The sequence below is a fragment of the Epinephelus fuscoguttatus genome, linkage group LG1 (genome assembly GCF_011397635.1).
Source record: "Epinephelus fuscoguttatus linkage group LG1, E.fuscoguttatus.final_Chr_v1".
Lineage (NCBI taxonomy): Eukaryota > Metazoa > Chordata > Actinopteri > Perciformes > Serranidae > Epinephelus > Epinephelus fuscoguttatus.
This window is the reverse complement of record NC_064752.1, coordinates 20880905-20898467: the sequence shown is the minus strand read 5'-3', so window position 1 is coordinate 20898467 and position 17563 is coordinate 20880905. Positions and strand designations below refer to the sequence as shown.

General features: G+C 40.3%; 1 protein-coding gene across 16 annotated transcripts in view; it reads right to left on the bottom strand.

Moving 5' to 3' along the window:
- atp2b2 (ATPase plasma membrane Ca2+ transporting 2) overlaps positions 1 to 17563 on the bottom strand; it is a 170128-nt gene that overhangs the window by 5589 nt on the left and 146976 nt on the right. For 12 of the 16 annotated variants that reach the window (XM_049576007.1, XM_049575989.1, XM_049575958.1 and 9 more), the window contains 10 exons: positions 16844 to 17085; positions 15085 to 15319; positions 8078 to 8257; positions 7839 to 7926; positions 7540 to 7646; positions 5912 to 6103; positions 5502 to 5715; positions 5174 to 5385; positions 4960 to 5067; positions 4616 to 4798 (listed from right to left, as the gene is read on the bottom strand). In XM_049576007.1, the coding sequence (XP_049431964.1) occupies positions 4616 to 4798; positions 4960 to 5067; positions 5174 to 5385; positions 5502 to 5715; positions 5912 to 6103; positions 7540 to 7646; positions 7839 to 7926; positions 8078 to 8257; positions 15085 to 15319; positions 16844 to 17085 (1761 nt within the window). Of the gene's footprint in view, positions 1 to 832; positions 883 to 1199; positions 1390 to 4615; positions 4799 to 4959; positions 5068 to 5173; positions 5386 to 5501; positions 5716 to 5911; positions 6104 to 7539; positions 7647 to 7838; positions 7927 to 8077; positions 8258 to 15084; positions 15320 to 16843; positions 17086 to 17563 lie in introns of all 16 variants that reach the window. The other 4 variants (XM_049576038.1, XM_049576072.1, XM_049576065.1 and 1 more) reach the window with 3 other exon arrangements.

Here is a 17563-nt window from a genome sequence, read left to right as displayed (position 1 = left end):
TCAGTACTCAGAGTGGGTATAAGGAGACAAAACAGATAAAACAAATAATAAGAGGAGCCTGTCGGGATGAGTGCATGTGACAGGATGTCTGACAAGTAACACTGATGGGGTGTCAGAAGAGGGTGGGGGTTGAATTTACGTTGCTGGTGCTGCAGAGGATCTATGTCCGTAACTATGGCAACATGACAGTCAACTACACCGACAGTATGAAGCGACAAGACGGGATGAATAATTGGTGCAGTACTGCTTTATGGTGATTCTCCATTCCTGTTCGCACGACCCTCCACAGAGCTTTACCCATGATTTCAAACATGTAGATAAAGATTAGAGACAAAGTGTGTGTGTGTGTGTGTGTACAGAAGAGAGAGAAAGAAAGAAATAGAAGATGGAGGTGGAGGACAGCATTATACAGAGATAGACCCTGATACTGACAGTGCCTCCTCGTGGGTAGATTTTAGTTGCACCATTTGGGATCCCCATTTGAAAGATAATTTTGAAAAACTGCAAAGGGGCTATTTTTTTTTTTTTTAAAGAGTGGCATCAAAACCGTTTCCTTTATGTTTTCCTGTTACTGCAGATGATGTGTCAACTCAAGAACACATTAAATAGCAGTTCAAAATTTGCTTCAGCTCAATCCAGTGTGATTTGCCTCATCAATAGCAATCTCACAGATGAAATAAAACAACACTGCAACTTATACTTGAATGTTTACCCAGTCCCAGGTGAGTTGATTGGAATTAGTTCACATTAATGTCTGTCAAGACATAAAAATGGAAGGACTGGAGAATGGGATGGTGGATGGGGGATGAGCAGAGGGAGACAAACTCACAACCTGAAATGTCACGCCGTGGGTATCACCCTTAGTCCTGCGCTCCTAGCACTCTGAGGAAACAAACACACATTCACCAATGAGACGATAGTACACCCAAGCATGGGAGGAGATATCAAGATGAATTTGAAATCCAGTATGAACAGCAAAAAGACAGAAGAGAGGAAATGAAAAAGCAGATAGCAAGAAAAAAAAAAAAAAAAGACGACTCTTCAGAGATGCCAACCCCAAAATGGAGACTGTCACGGTAATTTGTTTTAAGAATATCAAGCCAGACAGTGTGCAGAGAGAAATAAGTTTTTGTTCATGACATGATGGCACCCCTGAAGCAAAGAGAGCAGAAAAGCAGACTGACAGAGTTCTGACTCACGGCCAGTAGTGGGAGGAGCAGTAGCAGCAGTAGTGCTTGTAGGAGAGGAAAGGGCATTGGACAAGGACACGTGACTAGGACTAGAAACATTGGTTACATCCTGGGTCTGGCTGGTGGTGGATGATTGGCGCCTCAGAGCCCCCGCCCCCTGAAAGGAGGTGCCACTCTTGAAGGTGTTGACTACGTCAATCTGTGGGAGGAGAGCGGGACAGGAGAGGACAAATGGCTGCTCAGAGTGACAGAGACCAAATGGTAACACAGGTTGACTGGCTGGGTGACTTTGGTGGTTGAGGGAGTACAAAGTGTCTCAGTCATGACAGGATGGGGGGAGACAGCGAAAGGTCAGGGTGCAGTATCCCCTCAGCAACATGGTGAATTTGACCCAAAGGGTTAGTTCACCCAAATTACCTCATCTCAAGATTCCTGCCACCACCCAAGTACAACAGAGGTGAAGGAGTTTTCACTTGTGGTGCTCACAGAACTGTACCAAAAAATTCAACAGCAATGCATCTTCACATAAACAGTGACTACGTTTATATGCACACTAAAAATCCACTATTATTTTAAATATGACGTATTCTGAATTTGATGCTGTTCATGGAAAAAAACCATATTCCATTCAGGTATTCCGAATTAGGTCTCTTTCCAAATCAAGCATTTTCCGATTGAGACATGTGGGGTATGTCGGTATTATTCAAGTTTGAATAGCATTCTTTGTGCATGTATTCAGCGCATTTGGAATACACGTCTCAACTTGGGTTTTTCCTGCAGTTTGTGACACATGGCCTCTTGTCTGTTTACAGTCGACTCTGTACCTTGTCTTGGATGTCTTGTACACAAACCAACTAGCCAACAGTGAGCAAGGCTGTGGTAGAGATTCGTGCCCAAGAGAAAAGTCCACATTTCTGGTCGGAGGGAGAAACACATCTACTTTTAAACATTATGAAAGACTTGGATATCAACAGGTTTCTGGATGTGCCCAAATATTGCAACACTAACTTTCTCAAGGAGGCTAAAGGAAGGAAAGAGGGATACTGCGTTCACACTGTTAAACTTTGAAAAAATCCTAGTTTGATGCAAATGGCACAAGCTGCTTCAGCTAGTTTAGTTTTACATATTTTGGCATGATAAACAGCACATTAGGGCACGTTACTGGAGTATGCACAGCTGCATGTTAACAGAAATATTAGTGGAAAATTTATTTTCATTAGTCAAGTAAACAGCTTAGTAGGAACACATCATTTTTTTTTGGAATAAGGGCAAAAAACTTGAATATTTTGTGCATGTAAACATTAATTGTGCCGCTCTATCTATAAATAACGGACCTCACAATTAACAGTTCTTATTGGAACCACTCTGGATAGAGGAAGCAGTCCTATCAAGACTACAGACAGTCTACTGGGGGGATTATTCAGACTAATGGCACCAATATTTTTAGGAAAGAGGTTTTGCTGGTGAATATTTCAAGTGTATTTTTTTTAATCATGTCAGCACCACACAACTGAATTCCATTCATCTCCTTTGTACTGGGTACCCGGAAACAAAAGTCCCAGAGATAGATATCACTAAAAGCCAAACAAATGAAACCAAACCACCTGCACGGCGAGATACCTCAAGAGGTAAAAGAGTTTGCTAATTTGGGTGAACTGACCCTTTAAAAGACTGGCGAGTCATTGTATAGCATACAGATGCAGCCATTTACATCATTCAAGGTATTTTGTTTTGTGGCATCTCCACTTTAGTTCAGGAATTAGAGAAAAACTGTGATTCAGTACAACTTGGGTTTTGTTTTGCAGCTCAGGGATCAGTTCTATTGATTGTGATAACATTGTACTCACTTTATAATTTGTGAAATCTTGAGTGGCAACATCAGCATCAGGGCAACAGCCACAAGTGGTCAGATAATTAGAAAGGTTGCCAGATTTGTTAAACTGCCTTATGTTGTGATAAAAGTGAAACTGAGTGCCCCTACTGTATACTGCCTCGAATAATCTGCCATTACATAGGATATCTTTAAGTGTGCACAACTACAGCAGCTATAGTAGGTGAAAGCTCAAACAGGAAGCCATCCTGTAACCTGTGATTTATAGTTTTTCTTCCATTTTCCTCTTCCAAATAAATCTGACTAATCTGAGGGTTTGTTTAAATTCTGATCAATCATCTGAACACTCTTGCTTGTTGCCCTGTTGGACCCATTTTCAGTGATGTCTCAACAATTCAAATTCTGCTCTTTCAGTTGAAAGAAACCACAGTTTTCCTTTAATACCTAAAACCTGTATTCCCTGCTGTCTCTTAACTGTGTTTGGCTGCCTCTGTATGATGCTGCTTCACAGTATCACGTTGTGGGAAAGCTTCACCCTGCACCATTAGTGACACATCAGTGAAATGAAATCAAATTTAACACACAGACATAACTGTCTTGTATATCACAGTGATAACGGCGTCAAGAGTTGGTCACAGTGAGAATAATCCAGTGACTATGTCCAGCTGTATTTAACCCCCCTGAGGTTTGACTGTCGATCTTCCACAGGTGCACACAGGTGATCGCCTCGGTCCAGTGAAAGAGAGCTGCATCTTCATGTACCTGAATAAACCATCTTGAGATAAAATGACTTTAAGGCTGTTACTGACTAACATGACGAACATATGATCTAGCACTTCTTCTTTAGGGGTTAGCTTCTCAGGTAATGTTTGAGGTGGTGCGACTTCCTACTGAAAATGGACTAAATGACAAAGACAGACAAAAAGTCAAACAAAAAGCATGTCAGAAAACATCACAGGTGAAATGTAATCTTGTTGATGTTTATTGGTGCTTAACTGACCTCACAAAACCTCAATTGTTGTTAAAGCAACTACAAGTTTTTAACTGGTTATGAAACAGCGTCACTTTAATGCTGATGCCTCTGTATGACCTACATGAGAAAACAAGAACATTAGCGGCATGTGCAAGTGGTACGTATGATTTTTCTTTAGAGAATTTTATTTTTGACGTATTTTGTGGTTATGGCTGATACTGAGGCACAATCGGCAAAGATAAAAGAAAAGTTGACTTAAAGAACAAAAAAAAAAAGCTGAAGTGAGATTGACAGAGCACGGACGAAAACAAGAGTCAACCTTGGTTAGTCATTCAACAGATGAAGAGGCTACGCACTAGCCAGATAAACATCCTCATGACACGAGGCAGTGGTGCTCATGGAAATACTACTGCTTTGTCCGCAGGGGCTGCCAAAAACAACACGCAACGCAAGTTTCTTGTAGTTGCTTTAAGTAATGATATGAGAGATAAGAGTGACCCTGTTTAAATCTAAATTTCAAAAATCCATATATCCTTTCTTTCAGGCAAAATCACTCCAGCAATATTGCTCTGTGAAATAAAACAACAGATCACAGCGACGGGATTACACTCGGGTCCTCACCTGAGTCTGAATGCGGTTGAGTCCTCTGAACCAGAGGATCTGCCCTCTCCTCAGCTCCCTCTCCGCGTGGTCAATCTCCTCATTGTCCTCATTTACGTCCTCCTCTGGTAACTCATCCTTCTGAGTTAACTGGCCTGCCCTCCGCAGGAAGCGCAACCTGCTGTTGGGTATGGTGGCGATCACCTAACCCACAGAAAAGACAGAGCACTGGGTCAGGAGGATAGCTGACAAGCATGCAGTACAGTAGAGATACACAGAGGAAGAGTAAAACATGGTGAACTAGAATAAATGTAAGAGAACAAGTGAAGAGGGAGAACTCAAAGAAACAGATGAGAGTGTGTTACCTGTCCCCAGACAAGCTCTCCAAGCCCGAGGAAAACACACCACATCCACTTTTCCAGGTCCAGGGGTTGACAGCTGAATGGCTTCCCTCCAAACTGCACAATCACAATCTAGACAAAGCAAAGCACAAAGAATTCAAGAAACCATTCACTTGTTCAATTTGACTATTTTGTGATAATAAGAAACCAAAATACATAATGATCTGCATCTGCTTACCTGAACAGCAAAGGTGCCAAAAACAATCGTGCAGAAGATGGGGTTCCTGAAGATACCATCGAAGACATTTCTCTCTCCGTGGATTTTGCGGGCGTTAATCTCGTTGAAGAGCTGCATCATGACGAAGGTGTTGAAGATGATGGTGTAGTGCTCAGACGGAGGAGAGTGGAGAGGAGCATTACGGCCGCTGTCTATGTCGAAGATCTTCTCACCTGCAAGGGGAAAAATAGACAGTAAGAATGATGTCATTAACTCTAAACCCATTTTATGTCACATTATGAAGATGAAGAGCCCCTGAAGCACTGCAGAGCAAAATCATAGTCCATACCAACAAAGAGCAGTGTGAAGATGATGATGAGCTGATAGACTCCGTGTCCGAGGATGTTCTTTGTCATGGTGCTGGAGATGAGAGGTTTGTTGCGACCGTATGGCTTCCTCTTCAGCAGAGACTCTGTGGGAGGCTCTGTCGCCAGGGCCAGAGATGCAAAAGTATCCATGATCAGGTTCACCCACAACATCTGCACGGCCTTCAGGGGAGAGTCCTGCGGAAATGTAACGGCAATTGAAATAAAAATATTCAATAACGTCAATACAACCAGGGGTGATAAGTGAAAAAGTAATTCAACAGCTTTCAAATTATAGATCAGACTACATTAATGCTAATATAACCCCATCACATGCCCACACACACACACACACACACACACACACACACACACACACACACAAGCCTCGGACCTGTGTGATGCAGGCGCCAGTGAAAGCCACAATGACGGCCACAACGTTGACAGTAAGCTGGAACTGAAGAAATTTGGAGATGCTGTCGTAGACGTTCCGGCCCCACATTACAGCCTTGACAATGCTGCTGAAGTTATCATCAGTCAGAATGATATCTGACGCCTCTTTGGCCACATCTGTTCCAGCAATACCCTGAAGGGAAACAGAAAAGGTGCAGTCAGAAAAAAACTTGAATTCATTGCATCATATTGCACTATTCCTCAACCTACCACTTAGAAAATTAAAGAAATCTGTTTAAATCAACTTTACAGCAACTGGAAAAAAATTGTCTCTGGACACAAATTTGGTCCGATGATGGAAAATGATGCAGATTCATTAAGGGGTAAGTGTGTGTGTGTGTGTGTGTGTGTGTGTGTGTGTGTGTGTGTGTGTGTTGTTGGTTTGATGACAGGAGGCTCCATATTTCTATGGGAGGAGCAGGACAGCTGCCTGATAATGCAATGAGTGGCAGAGCGCAGCACCTTATAGCTGCATATAGCTAATAGCTGCATTCAGACAACTTCGTGCTTGATAATGATGATGCTACATGAATGCTACATGTGAGGGCATGTTTGTGAGTGTGGTCTATTCGTTTAACCCATGTAGGGTGTAAATATCAGACTACAGCGATGTCCTTCCAACAGAGTAGATGATAAGAGGCATATAAGCAGAAGAAACTCATTGACATTGACACTGAATGTTAAAGGTATACTAAGCAGGACTCTCCTAAAAAACAATCATCACTGGAAGTATGTGAGGGTGTATTCATCTGCACAGACTCTGTCTTCTGCCTGTATTTTCTTATTTTCTTCTTGTTTTGCTGTGTTCAGGACAAATGGGGGAACAGTGTGCAGGTGAGGTCGTGACTTATAAAAAGTAGCGACCACATCGACCAACACATCTGTGTCTTTGGCGAGCAAAAGTTTTCTGACCAGCTTAGACCTTACATCAGTGATTCCCACAAAGGGGTTAGAGTTAGGGGGCACTTCTGCAGTTTCCTGAGCGTGTGTGGACAGACTGTTGAGTAGCCCAGGTAATTGGATAAAATTTAAATTATGATTTGTGTTTAGGAGGGAAAAAAACACATATATGATTATACATGCAGCGTAAGGCTTATGTTTAGTACATTTATTGTTGCATTAGCCAAAAAAATCACTTAAAATTAGCACATTTAGAACAAGACAGGTGGTAACTATGAAGGGGTGGTTGAGCTTGTCTGACAGGGCTAAGGAGTCATAGCAAAAAATGTCGTGAACAACCTCCTTAAGTTTTTGGACCTAGAAGGAAATGGTGCTAGGTCAAATTATTAATTAGTGAGGAAACCTGAAATAGAGGAAATAGCATAACAGCTGAGTACCAAATTATGTTTTCCAGTATTCTGTAGAGTTCTGTGTACTGCAGAGATATTGTGTGAGCTCAAAAATCCACTAGGGGGAGCTCCTAATCTACACTGCCAGAGGCAGAGTGCCTGAGAAAAAAACCCTGAATACTGCAGAGGTGAAGAAGATATCTGCAGATGTTGAGATCAATCCCTAAGAAAAAGTAAGCAGGACAGAAAATGATACAAACAGAAACAAGGGTTTGCTCACCATGGCGAAGCCAACATCAGCTTTCTTCAGTGCAGGTCCATCATTGGTCCCATCTCCTGTCACAGCCACCACCTGCCTCTGATCTGCCATAGTACTGTCAATAATGCCTGTCAAACACACGTACACATACAATGAACACAGCATCTGAAAGACAATAAAACCCTAATCGAGGTGAATAATTTCAGGTATTTACTACCTCTGCAAAACTCTGACATATTATATACAGACGAACATGTTAAAACAAGGTGAGTCTCATTTTGATGAGCAGTAATGAAAATGAAATAAAGCAACCATTTCACCTTTGACAAGTGTGTGTTTGTCGGTTGGGGAAGATCTGGCCAGAACTCGGAGTTTAGGCCAAACCTTGTCAATACGCTCCTGCTCCACCTGGACAGACACACACACACACACACACACACACACACACAGACATGTTAAAAGGACATGTGGTGGTGATTTAGACTGAGAGAGACATTTTTCTTTCTCCTGAGCTCAGCCTGTCTTGCTGTCTGACTAACTCTAATAGTGGTTATTGTACCTCTCCTTTCTCATTGCGAATCCTCCTGTTGAACTCTTTGCCGTCGATGCAGAGGAAGTCCTCTCCGGGGTGAATGATCCCACACTTGATGGCTATGGCCCTGGCTGTGTTTATGTTGTCTCCTGTCACCATGCGCACTGTGATGCCTGCACGCTGGCACTTCATGATAGCATCGGGCACCTGTAATGCAGGGTTCAGTGTTAATGTTTTATTTCATTTGCCTGGTTGGACCACAAATTGCTTTATTTATAGCAGTTGTCAAATAACAACAAAGAATAAAGTTGATTGTCATATTTAATTTTTATTCTGTCCACGTCCTCTAACACCACCCAACCAAACTGTTTCCAGGATAATTGAAATGCTCATTTACACTTCAGCTCATGATCTTTGTCATTAACTGCGCCATTTTCTCTCAAGTGCCTGATTAGTATTGCACATGTGCAACTCTCAACAGAGATTGGGAAGGAAGCGTTAGGGCTCACTCCTTAGCTACTTTCATCATTGGCTCCAGAAAAAACAATGCGTTTAATTCTTTCGTTGCTAGATTTACTAGTCTGCAGTGGAATTGTTAACTTGTCCTGGGCAATTGAGCAATGCTTATCGTTGAGCCCTGCAATAACTGATTCTTTTGGTCACTTAAGAGCTGTAAACATAACACTGACATGTCACCTTTAAGTTGATTTGGTGAGCAAACAGCTTGTTATTTACACATTCAGCACATAGGCAGCAACATTAGCATCAATTTGTAGATATGTTTGTGGCCACCTGATGAATATTAGTCCAATATTCTTTCTCCTTTTTGCTCTGTTTTGGTCTCCCAAGACAAATATCTGGCTCTTTGCTGCTAAATGCTCCACGATATTCACCAGCTAGTCGCTTATGTTGTCATACTGTCACACTGTGTAGAAAACAATGTTACAGTATGAAAGCCAGTTGAACCAAAAAAAGAGTCAAGTTAATCCTCTTTGTCACTTTGATTTACGCCTTTCACATAGAAGTAGTCATGTGATCAGCTGTTACGCTAAAACACTGATTATAGCTGCTTTAAGAACATACCAGTACCAACAACACTATCTTTAACAGACAAAACACAAATACAAAGCCAATTTAACTCCATAAACTTTCATTTTATCCATCTATCAAGATATAGAATGAGGCATTTTATCTGAGCTCTTTTCCCTCCAGATGTTAGTCGAGTAGAATAACTGAAAGATATTATTGTATGGAGATTGATGTGTGGTAGAATCAGCAAGCAAAAGCACAGTATTAATTCAGAAACACATCTTTTTCCTGACAAAGGTCAGTGTGGGCGAGCACTGCTCTCCAAACCCACATGCAAACAAATGTGTACACATACAGTAACAGCAACTCACATCCATTTGCACATATAGTTCTAGGACTCTATCTCCTTCTCTTTGACACACACACACGCACACGCGCACACGCGCACACGCACACACGCACACACACACACACACACACACGGAGGCAGGAAGATGCATACTTTCCACTTCACACTTACAGACACTTGGGCATATTGCACATACACATGGGAGCATGCTTGTACTCACAAACACACGCAAACATGGGATGGAAGACAAAATGAATCCACCAATGCAATGTGTAAACATATTGGACATTAAACTGCCAAATCAAGCTGCTCATGCATGTAACACACAAAGGATTTGACCTGCTTAAAGGGATTAGATTGCAAAATGAATCTATACAGTGGAGGGCAGGTCTTTAATGAGGTAGAGGTTAAACAAACAGAAACAAATCATTTCATCCTACTACTAATTGCACATCTTCTAATTAGAATATATGAACCATCATAGATAGCTTTAAAGCAAGACTTTGTAACTTTTGCTCATCAGTGGCCACATGTGATATAAACACTAAAACCTAAAATAACCAGTAGCACAAGTGGAAGAAAACCGAAACTCTTCAAGTCAAGAAGTTCTATCGTCCGTTATGTAAGGCTACTTACTAGAAAAAAATCCAAATTTTGTCACAAAATGTTGATTTAAAAATTATTTTATTGCTTCCTCAAAGTGTCTATTATCAGAACTGCGTCCATAGCAATGGTCTGTTATTTAATCAACCCCCCCGCGAAAGAGAATACTTTGTCTGCGACATAACAAAATTCTCCAGGTGTACATCATGAAAAGAAAGCGTTGTGTGATTCTTCCCAATTGAAAATACATAATTTCTGTCCAGCAACACTCTTTGAAAGCGCTGCACGCCTACATCAGGCTTAAAATGTTGTGAGTGACCAATCAGAATCCAGTGTTCAACAAAGCCATGTAATAAACAGCAATATATACCTAAAATTAGCCACCATAAGCCATTAACCACTGAGTGCACTGAAGTGAGCAGGGGTGTGTTTGATTGATTCACTATTCAATTTTTTCTTTATTCAAGAAATAATGTAGTAAGTAGGTAAGTCAAGCTTTATTTATATAGCACGTTTTTAAACACAGTTAAAAAGTGCCTCACACCCACATGAAAAATATAAATGAATGAATAAACCAAAACATAAGAAGACAGGGATGGAAATCTATAAAAAGCCTTGGGAATTGTTAGAAGCTGATTAAAACGAAAAAAGTATCCACAAAGCCAACAGATTGGGGAAGATGGTTCCAGAGAGTTGGGGCTAAAACAACAAATGCTCAATTACCTTTTGTTCTGCAGTTGGAGCAGGGAATAGATATAAGGCTGAGGTTTGAGGATCAGAGTGGTTGAGAAATAGAGTGAGGAATGAGGAGGTCAGAAAATAACTGAGGGGAAGGTCATGCAGTGCCCTCTGTGTAATCAACAGAATCATGTAGTTTATTCTGAATTTAAATGGGTTATGTCCTCTTTCATAAGTGCCTTACAACGTACATCAAAGATTAGAAATGCAGCTTTAAAAATTACTTCAAACTAATCAAACCAAATTAACTCCTTTGAAGTATTCAGATTTTCAATAAGAAAAACAAACAGATGTGCTTTTAAAAAAACAAATATGAATCACTCACACAAAATAAAATACTAAATAGAGTAAATTCTGGCTAAAATCTCCAAGCAAATTCCCAAGGAGGAAAAGGTCAAGGACGTTAAAATACGTGCTCAAAGTGAGAATAATATTCACAAATACGCTTTTAGAGGCTTATTAACATCAATATTTATACATGTGCTGACTTCGTCATGTGTCAAAAATAGTTAACACTTAGAAACAGAACAAAAAGCACATGCTATATTAATTCATTAGAAGTCAGTTTGCAGTAATATGATCTGACAAAACAAAGAAGCTCTTGCCGTAAATACTGTGGCAAGTGGAGCAAGTTATTACATCCTGCCCTCTCCACTCTCACTAAGTCATTGTTATCAAGATATCAAGTTCCCGTCTGCCTATCTGTCATCCCTGCTGTCCGTTTTACTCTTTATTTCCTTTGGATTCCCACTGCTCTAGTTGACTAGTCATCCGAAAGAAGAGGTGGAGAGAGGAGGAGAGTGGAGGCTTATTAAAAATACAATCTGGCCCGACGAGGGTAGGAGGCTAGTAGGTGAGACTGAAAAACAAGCCTCTCGTGTCTCTAATACGGATCTGGTTACACTCTCGTTTTCCTCCGTTTCTCTCCTTACCCGTCTTCCTTCTCCTACAGTCCGACATCCCTCTGACATGAATCTGATTTTGAATCTGTTTATCTTTCTCTGCCACTATCTTTCCCCTCCTCTCTTTCTTCCCCCTTTCTCTCTCTCATTCTCTGCTCTCTTCTCTCTCGTCTCTCTGGGGGCAACCCTACAGAGCAGCTAGTTATTAAAAGAACATCGCATTCCGGAGGAAGAAATTGGAGACTAATAAACAAACCAAAAACATGTTTACCACTCTGTGTGACCTTTTTAGCAGAGCGGAAAGTCATCTCATTTCCAATATTAGCCAGTCTTACTATGAGACCTGGAAAGATGTCACTGGAGTGCAGTGGTACACTGCTTCTCCACATCAGTTATTGGAAATGTCAGATGTTAAGTGACTTCTGTGGTGGAGGAAAAGGAAAATGCTGCAAACTGCCAGGCTTAGAGCAACATGAAGGACTATGTTAACACTAACGTGTGATTTAATTGATCACAAACATTGCAGCCTTTGCAGAAATCTGTTTTATTGCATGTCCAACATGCAATAATCATCTTTTTCCAGCATATTTCGCACTTTTTCTGAGTTTATTTATTGAATATTTTCAAAACGCCTCTATAGTTTGCTTAAATAACACTGTGATACAAAAGCTGTTTCTCTTTAGCTCGTCTAGTTCCTCCTTAGTTTGTCTGCCAATTCATTTTGAGGACGATGGTTTCTCTTTTCCCCTTCTTTTCTCTGTACTTATTTATTTTATCTAGGTCTGTTCAGATGCTTACATAACTCAGTTTCAGACAGACAGAGAGAGAAAGCCATAGTGGGAGAGGATGGTAGATGCAGAGAGAGTCAAAAGAAAAAGAGAGCAACCAGAGAAAGGTGAAAGTCAAACCCTGCCCTGCAGAGAGGTGGAAAGGAGAAAACATGGTAGGGAGAGGTTGAATGAGAGCCCTTGTTAGAGAGTGAGGAGGGGGATGGAAAAAAAAGATGAAAGGAGGAAGTTGAATAATGCAGTAGTCAGTTAGCTTCCTGCTTCCCTGTACCTGCACAGGAGCTGTCAAGTGAGGTCAGTTTCCTACTGTACACGCAGTAGTTCCACCTGACTGTCTTTAGCCCAATTATAATTCTCCCTTTTCTTCGTGTGAAATTCATCTTAAAAGACTTGAAATGATTTCTTGATGCTTAAATTATTTCTATGAATTGTTCGTTTTGCTTTTAATAGGGCTTACAGATGACATATTGAAGATTTTTTTCCCCAATAACAGGGATATTTTGTGATTCACATTTAAAATCTTCATCTGCAAATTGACAAATAAGCACAAGTAAAAAATATCTCCCGTAACTCATGCAGTAAAATCCAAATCTCGTTTATCCACTTTTATGCTTGTATACCATTTTAGCTAAAACCTTCTTATTTACAACCACACACAAGTACAACCTGAGTGAGTGCATGCATTTAAGCTCTGCTAGCTTACCCCTGCATGCTACCTGTTCGTGCATGAGACTCTTTACAAGTGTTTAAATGAGTGTATAAATAAGATTATACAAAACAAGTTGTGTGAGAGTATATATAGTTTGGCTGTTGTTTAACGCTGACCCCTATGATTTCAATTCCTCTGGATTTTTGGATTCTTTGTTCACTGTGGAGGTATGCAAGAAAAACAGTTTTCTTCAGGAATTCAACGTAACATAGGCTGAGTAAATGATATACAAATCAGATCATTTTGTGGGTGAAGACTTCCTTTAACTGTGCTTAGTTACAAGGACGTTTTTCTACAATCGCCTAAATATATATATATATATATATATATAAAACAATATATTGAGTCTTCAGTTGTGCAGTTTGTGGGTGGGACAGCTCTAGGACATTACTGTGCAGATGCCCAGTGGGACACTTTACTAGATATTTAGGCGACTGTAGAAAAACGTCCTTGTAACTAAGCACATTTAAAGGAAGTATCTATATATAATACTGTACATATTCACATTCACACAATGTAACATTGAAAGTGTAACACGTAGAAGTAGCAGCATGTGAAAAATATTAGCAATGTATTGTTACTGAGTCTTGAATCAGGTAAAGCTGATCAGCTCAGTCTGGGGTGCACATTTCATGAGTCAATAGTCATTTAGTGAAGCAATCATCAGTGAAGCAACTGATCACAGACAAACACACACACACACACACACACACACACACACACACACACACACACACACACACACACTAATGTCAAGTTTTCTAAATGACACATGATGCCTCTCTGTCAGCTCTCTGTGCAGGCTGCTACTGTCACCAGAGTCATGCTGCTTTGTTCACTGTTTGTCTCCACCTGTTTAGATATGACATAATCAATTACTACATGAGACTGAGATTAAATTAATAAATGTACAACCATAAATAGGCGAGTTCTTCTAACTAAGATAAAAGACTGTTCAGACATTTTTCAAGTTTGATATTAACAAAGGGGATGATTTAAAAGGAGAGGAGCTGTTCCGGTCCATAAAACTGTTTGTGTGTTTAAATCTGGGCTTTCTAGGAATGGATTAACTTTGCCAACTAAATAAAGGCTTATTAACAATCCAGGGATTTGAAATTCAGAACAAGTATATTAAAGAGGTTATTAAAGGTTGGCACAGACTTACACATTAAAAACTTTAACAGAGTAGTGCACAATAAATAACAGTTAATATCTAATACTCTGTTATTACAGTGACTTTTTATCCAAACTGTATATATACGAGTATAATTTGGCAATTCAAATGCTGATTTAATTCTCCGACATCACGTACAGTTCTTTGCAGTAATTAGGGGTCGACATCGCTTCTTTCTATAAATACCTCCATCAAACTGTACGCCACTAAAACACATCTCCTTTTTTCACAGTCAGAAGTAATCTTTAAATTAATCTTTATTCATGTTTACCTTACATACAGTTTTTCTGCTCTTGTGACAGTAGATCTATGCTATCAATCAGAAAGAGATGAAGACTTTCTCTTTGCACAGTGCTGGCAAACAGGATGCGATTGACTGCTGTCTATAATTTGTAGGCTGCCTTTCTGTCAGCTGTGTGAGATATATCAGAACTGTGTGTAGAAAAGTCTGAACACCCTCAAAGGTATGAAACTGTAAGTGTAGCACAGATGGTTAATATAGAGGATACATGAGTGATGTATGATAATTAATTTATTCCTGGGGCGGCATACACAAGTAGCACAGTAGAGACACTTGAAATATTAAAATATATAAAAAGAATAAAGTGTTGAAAAGACTGAAGAGATCTCATAAATGTATAAAACCTTAAAAGGTGAGGTGAGGACACACCAGTGAACAGTGCCTGCTGGTGCTGCAGCACACATGCACACTCACTCCTCTCAGTATGTCACTCTCTCTTACCTCTGGCCTGACGGGGTCCTCTATCCCAACGACACAGATGGCTGTGAGGTCACTGAGGATGCTGTTCTCGTCGTCCCAGGAGGGTTCAGGATGACCGGCGAAGTCACGGAACGCCACACAGATGGTCCTCAGGCCATCACACGCCATGGGCTCGATCACCTTCTTCACCATCTCATCCTTGTCCCGTGGACGGAAAACCCTCGGCTCGCCCACCTCGTTCAGGATATGGCTACATCTGTAGTTAAGGGTGGAGTGTTGGAATGGGGGTATTTCAAATTGTGTATTGTAACTTTGGTTTTGTCAATGTTAGGTCAAAAATCCTGGACTATGTACGCACTTCAGACAGTACTTAGTGTTAAATGCAGTCTTTCAATTCTTAATTTCAATTCTTCACACACATGAAAAATATCTTTAATAACTTTTTTCTAACTCCATCTGCTGATGAAGATCAAACGACATGATCAAAAGCTTCTGAACCGCCACTGAGCTTGTTTTGTCATCTGCTGTTTCAAAACTAAAATCAACACAACACAGTTAGCTTAAAGTAATCAATCCATAGTTGGAATGTCCAGCTTCTGTCATTCCAAGGTAGAAGTAGAATATTATCCCAATATCCACTTTTCTATGATTAATGGTGTTAAATAACATCAGTTATAATACAATTTAAAATCAATATAAATAAACAAATCTGGAGCAAAATGTGTGGTGTTGATGAAGGGTTGCTTGAGCTCATCTGATAGGGCTTTTGGGATAATCAGACATCAGACAGATAATGTTGGGAACCACTAGCCTAAATTACTGTTGCAGCCAAAATACATTAACATCTGGTTTACAGTAAATGGATTTCTCAAAAAAACAAACAAACAAACAAATGGAAAGTAACACACGGAGTTGGATGAAATTCATTCACACTAAGGGTGCTTTCAAACCTAGAGTTGTCTGGCTTTGGTCTGAATCAGGGACTAATTTTGTTATAAAATTGCCTAGAGTTGGTTCGTGTTCTCACGGCCGCATTTACAAGCGGACCAGATCAAATGCCTGCGTGAGAAAGTTGCTTTTGATTGGTCAGAATTTCCACGCGCACCAGAACCGCACCAGAGTTCGTTTGTAAGCAGACCCGGTTGTTTTGGTGCACACCTGAGTGCCGTTGCTGTGTTCACACCTGCCCACATGAACCGCACGTAGAGGGCAAACACACTTGAGTTTAATTGAACCGAACCCAACAGGGCAGATGTAAAAGCACCCGTAGCTAATCCAAAAAAAAAAATCAACTGTAATTTGTGCAAAAAATGACTAATGTCAATGAAGTGTTTTGTAGCTTCATCTGCATTAATGTGAAAAGCTTAATTCACAGTGAAATGGCTGTTTATCTGTTTATTAGGATTTAATGTTTCATCTTAATGTCATTCATCATCAATAGATCTCTGCTCTTTCCCTAAATGGGTGCAGTAAGCTTTATAACTGCCTCTCGTGTTTTTCTCAGAGTTACTCATCTGTTACTGTACTGTTTGTGTAATGTTCTGTAAAATGTCACAATTCTGTGACCTTCTTGTGGAAACTCAGCCCACTCTCACTGCCTAGGGAATGTGCAATATGTTACACCCTCAAGTACATAATGCACTCAAAATCGATTAGCTATACACTGAAAAAAAAAAAAAAAAAAGCACTTGATTATATCATATTACTCTACAGCAAGGTTATGTGCTGCTGTGCTATTTTTATCAGAACCATCTCATTTTAATCACAAGACCAAACTCACTTTTTGAGGACGATCTCAGAAGCTCCCTTGCTGTACATGCGGAAGCTCCCATCAGGTAATTTGACGACAGTGCTCATGGACTTCCTGACAGAGTTGAAGGTGTAGACTTTGTAAAGCTTCTCCTCGGGGAGCTGGTTCCTTATTGGCTGGTAATCCCGCTTCAGGTCCAAGACCAATCCCAGGAGGCCGCACTCGGTCTTGTTGCCAACCTGCTTCGGCAGACCGCCTTCCTTATCTGGGGGCTGGAGAGGGGAAGACAGGGAGAGTTTCAGATGTTTATTTCTATTTTCAGCCAAATATTTGCAGTGATGCATACTAGTTTCTACCTGTGGTTGTTATTTTATTAACTTCTCATTATCTGTTTTGATGATTTAAAGATATTTTGATTGTTTTACCCCTTGTTTTATATTCTTTCATGCACACACGATTTTATACTATCAATGGCTGTGTTTGCTGATATGGCGTATAAAGAAAATCATGGTATGAAGACTCTCAGGTCTTCAGCTGAATACATTTTAGGAACAAACACTCAATACTGTTTGTTCTGTGATCCATTCAATTAATGAGATGCTCTTTTCTTCAGCGCAGTGCGACCAATGTAAGGCTTGAAATAGCTGCTAGTGATAATTAAGCAGCGAGCAGGTGAAAGGGTTGCTCTGTGTGGGAGGGTGATGGAAGGAGAAGATGGATGGAATCAAATTTGGATGTACTTATTTCAGG